This window comes from Physeter macrocephalus, chromosome 13 (genome assembly GCF_002837175.3).
Source record: "Physeter macrocephalus isolate SW-GA chromosome 13, ASM283717v5, whole genome shotgun sequence".
NCBI classification, from domain to species: domain Eukaryota; kingdom Metazoa; phylum Chordata; class Mammalia; order Artiodactyla; family Physeteridae; genus Physeter; species Physeter macrocephalus.
This window is the reverse complement of record NC_041226.1, coordinates 88,343,299-88,347,183: the sequence shown is the minus strand read 5'-3', so window position 1 is coordinate 88,347,183 and position 3,885 is coordinate 88,343,299. Positions and strand designations below refer to the sequence as shown.

General features: G+C 42.3%; 1 protein-coding gene across 3 annotated transcripts in view; it reads left to right on the top strand.

Annotated features, from left to right (window-relative positions):
* The window catches only part of GLE1 (GLE1 RNA export mediator), a 49,453-nt gene extending 45,770 nt beyond the window's left edge, over positions 1–3,683 (top strand). For all 3 annotated transcript variants that reach the window (XM_024126414.2, XM_055089447.1, XM_055089448.1), the window contains 3 exons: positions 989–1,071; positions 2,089–2,152; positions 3,337–3,683. In XM_024126414.2, the coding sequence (XP_023982182.1) occupies positions 989–1,071; positions 2,089–2,152; positions 3,337–3,405 (216 nt within the window). In that variant the 3' untranslated portion in view covers positions 3,406–3,683. The remainder of the gene's footprint in view (positions 1–988; positions 1,072–2,088; positions 2,153–3,336) is intronic.
* The last annotated feature ends 202 nt before the right edge of the window (positions 3,684–3,885 follow it).

Here is a 3,885-nt window from a genome sequence, read left to right as displayed (position 1 = left end):
GTTCCCTTTTCTCCACACCCTCTCCAGCATTTGTTTTTTGTAGATTTTCTGATGATGCCCATTCTGACTGGTGTGAGGTGATACCTCATTGTAGTTTTGATTTGCATTTCTCTAATAATTAGTGATGTTGAGCAGCTTTTCATGTGCTTCTTGGCCATCTGTATGTCTTCTTTGGAGAAATGTCTATTTAGGTCTTCTGCCCATTTTTGGATTGGGTTGTTTGTTTCTTTAATATTGAGCTGCATGAGCTGTTTATATATTTTGGAGATTAATCCTTTGTCTGTTGATTCGTTTGCAAATATTTTCTCCCATTCTGAGGGTTGTCTTTTCATCTTGTTTGTAGTTTTCTTTGCTTTGCAAAAGCTTTTAAGTTTCATTGGGTCCCATTTGTTTATTTTTGTTTTTATTTCCATTACTCTAGGAGGTGGATCAAAAAAGATCTTCCTCTGATTTATGTCAAAGAGTGTTCTTCCTATGTTTTCCTTTAAGAGTTTTTATAGTGTCTGGTCTTACATTTAGGTCTTGAATCCATTTTGAGTTTATTTTTGTGTATGGTGTTAGGGAGTGTTCTCATTTCATTCTTTTACATGTAGCTGTCCAGTTTTCCCAGCCCCACTTATTGAAGAGACTGTCTTTTCTCCATTGTATATCCTTGCCTCCTTTGTCATAGATTAGTTGACCATAGGTACGTAGATTTATCTCTGGGCTTTCTATCCTGTTCCACAGGATCAATAGTAAGTTAAGTTTGATTCACATTTTCTGAAACACCTGGCTACCTGGCAGTCTGGTTAAATGGAGGTATTACCGTATATGAGAAATGCTTCAGAAGAAAGCTGGATTTTAATTCCCTTGCTTAGCTGGCTAAGTGGCATTGTGGTTGAAATTCTTGATAGGAACAAAAGGCAAAGGTCTGATTGTCCTTTATGGATCTCTCATATGAGTGTGAATTTTCATTCTCTGCTCTAACGGTGCCCACCTTCCCCTCTAGGTGTGTGGGAATGCCCTCATGAAGCAGTACCAGGTCCAGTTCTGGAAGATGATACTTCTCATCAAAGAGGACTACTTCCCCAGGTATTAGACTTGTTGAGTAGACACCAGGGGATTTGGTAGGTGAAACGTATGATGTCAGATACCGTGGCTGCTGTTACATGCTGTTTCTGACTCAGTTAAGCACCTGTGTTAAGTGTAACATCTGCTCCCATCCGTCTCCTCTTTGTTATTTGAATAAACGCTTCTGAAGTATCTCTTAAATATTGTTGACTAAATAAAAAAAACAAATTAGGAAGATCTTGGATTCAGATACCTGACATTTTTAAAATTCTCTTCTAAACTCCCCCAGATAGGGGCTTCCCTGGTGGCGCAGTGGTTGAGAGTCCGCCTGCCGATGCAGGGGACACGGGTTCGTGCCCCAGTCCGGGAAGATCCCACATGCCGCGGAGCGGCTGGGCCAGTGAGCCATGGCCGCTGGGCCTGCGCGTCCGGAGCCTGTGCTCCGCAATGGGAGAGGCCACAACGGTCAGAGGCCTGCGTACCGCAAAAAAATAAAAAAATAAAAATAAATAAATAAACTCCCCCAGATAATCTGGGATGGTGATTACATGCAGTCATGAATGAAACCAAGGAGGCAAACCCCCTCAGTAAATCAGTTGGTGAAACTGATTGGTCAGCCAGTTTGCTTGACTCTTTTGTGGCATTCACCTTCAAGGACCCTTCTCATTCCTCTCAACTCACTGGCCTTTCAAAGTGGGGAAAGGCATTGGTAGCACCCATCCCACCTGATCACAAAGACCTTGGAAAGGAACAGTGCTCTCTTCTCCTTTATCCACTTACTTGAAAAAAATGTTAAGGGACTTTCCTGGTGGTCCAGTGGTTAAGACTCCATGCTTCCACTGCAGGGGGCATGAAAAAAGAAAAAAAAGAAAAAAAAATGTTGAGACCATTTAGTAGAGCGACAGCATCCAGTCTAGAAGACATGTCTGTGCGTCGTTTGATCTGCCCCTTCCTCCAGATCAGCAGGTCTCTTAACTCCTCCAAAAGATAAGTGTGAGTCATAGGTGTGACTCACCTGTCTTCTTCCTCTCCCTGTAGGATTGAAGCCATCACCAGCTCAGGAGAGATGGGTTCCCTCATACGCCTCAAGCAGTTCTTGGAGGTAAGATGCCCTTAGACCAGCACATCCCAGACTGTTGTCGGCTTCCAGTGCACCTGTGTCTGACGTGTCTTGCACATCCAGACTCTGACGGCAGTCTCTTCCTCTTGATTTTTCCTAACGCTGCTTTTTTGTCCATCAACCCCTGTTCACCTTAAGGGCTGCCATTTCATCGTCTTCCTACGCGTCATTGTCCAAACTGCCCTCGGGGAAAAGCTCTCCTAAGAGATAAATAAAATACATGTAATGAATCTTATCTCACTGATACACTTTTTGCATGTTGGCCAAGGTTCTTTTCTCAGTCTCAGGTCTAGGGAACCAGGTATGTGTGGTCACTTTTCTCCACGAGAACAGACTGCAGTTTGAGCCAGACTCCTCTCCTTTTTCCAAGTGCCAAAAAACTTTACGTTTTGGTACGTCTGCCAAGACAGCCAATTGACTTCCAGTTTCCAGTAGCCTAGTTGGGGAAATTGCAGTAGTGAAAGGTGAGGCCAGGCTGTGGGAGATGAGAGTGGGACAGACATTAACAATACCCTGGCATTTGTCCTCCGCTGCAATTCATGCAGGAGAAGTCTTATAGACAACCTTTTTTTTTCAATTAATTTTTATTGGAGTATAGTTGATTTACAGTGTTTTGTTAGTTTCTGCTGTATAGCACAGTGAATCAGTTATACATAAACATATACCCACTCTCTTTGAGATTCTTTTCCCATATATGTCATTGCAGAGTATTGAGTAGTTTCCTGTGCTATACAGTAGGTTCTTGGTAGTTATCTGTTTTATATAGAGTAGTAGTGTGTATATGTCAGTCCCAATCACCCAATTTATCCCACCCCCCACCCCGTAACCATAAGTTTGTTTTCTACATCTGTGACTCTATTTCTGTTTTGTAAAGAAGTTCATTTGTACTATTTTTTTTAGATTCCACATACAAGCGATATTATATGATATTTGTCTTTCTCTGACTTACTTCACTCAGTATGACAATCTCTAGGTCCCTCCACATTGCTGCAAATGGCATTATTTTGGGGTTTTTTATGGCTGAGTAATATTCCCTTGTATATATATGTACTACATCCATAGGACTTAGTTCCGCTTGCTGTCCCTCAAAGTTTCTTCCAAACTTTAAGTGTTGGAAGCAGTGTTATCAGAGAATCATTCTGTTTTCTGTGTCTTTCCCTGACCAGAAATGTTTGCAGCGCAAGGAGATTCCTGTCCCCAAGGGCTTTCTGACTTCCTCCTTCTGGCGTTCCTGATGTTACTCCGTCGCCCACCGTCACCATTTTGTTGCAAAGGGACAATAATAAAGCAACTGAAGACAGCTGTATTTGGGAGAAGTCATGTCAATATGTGTTTTGTGTATTTGTACCTTGTGACTAGAAGAGCAGATTTTCATGGGTCACACATCTAAGAGGTCCTCTAGTAGATGTGATGACTCCTTAAAGGGGTCCACATGACAGAGTAAGCAGAATTGGCCTTTCTCATTTTTGCAAAAAATTTGAAAAAAAAATTATGAGAAGAGTTTAGCACTTGATCTCACCCTTGATCTCTTTTGTCTCTAGTATCTTTCAGAAGGTAGGTTAATACCTTGACCATTTCATCCTGAGCTGAAGTGGCTTTCACTCCACCACCACACCCCAGCCTCTCCCCACATGCTGCCCCCGTTCACAATAATTCCCAGGAGGAGCAAAGACTCAAGTTCACCTTTAAAGTAGCAGTTAATAGATGAGGCCCAA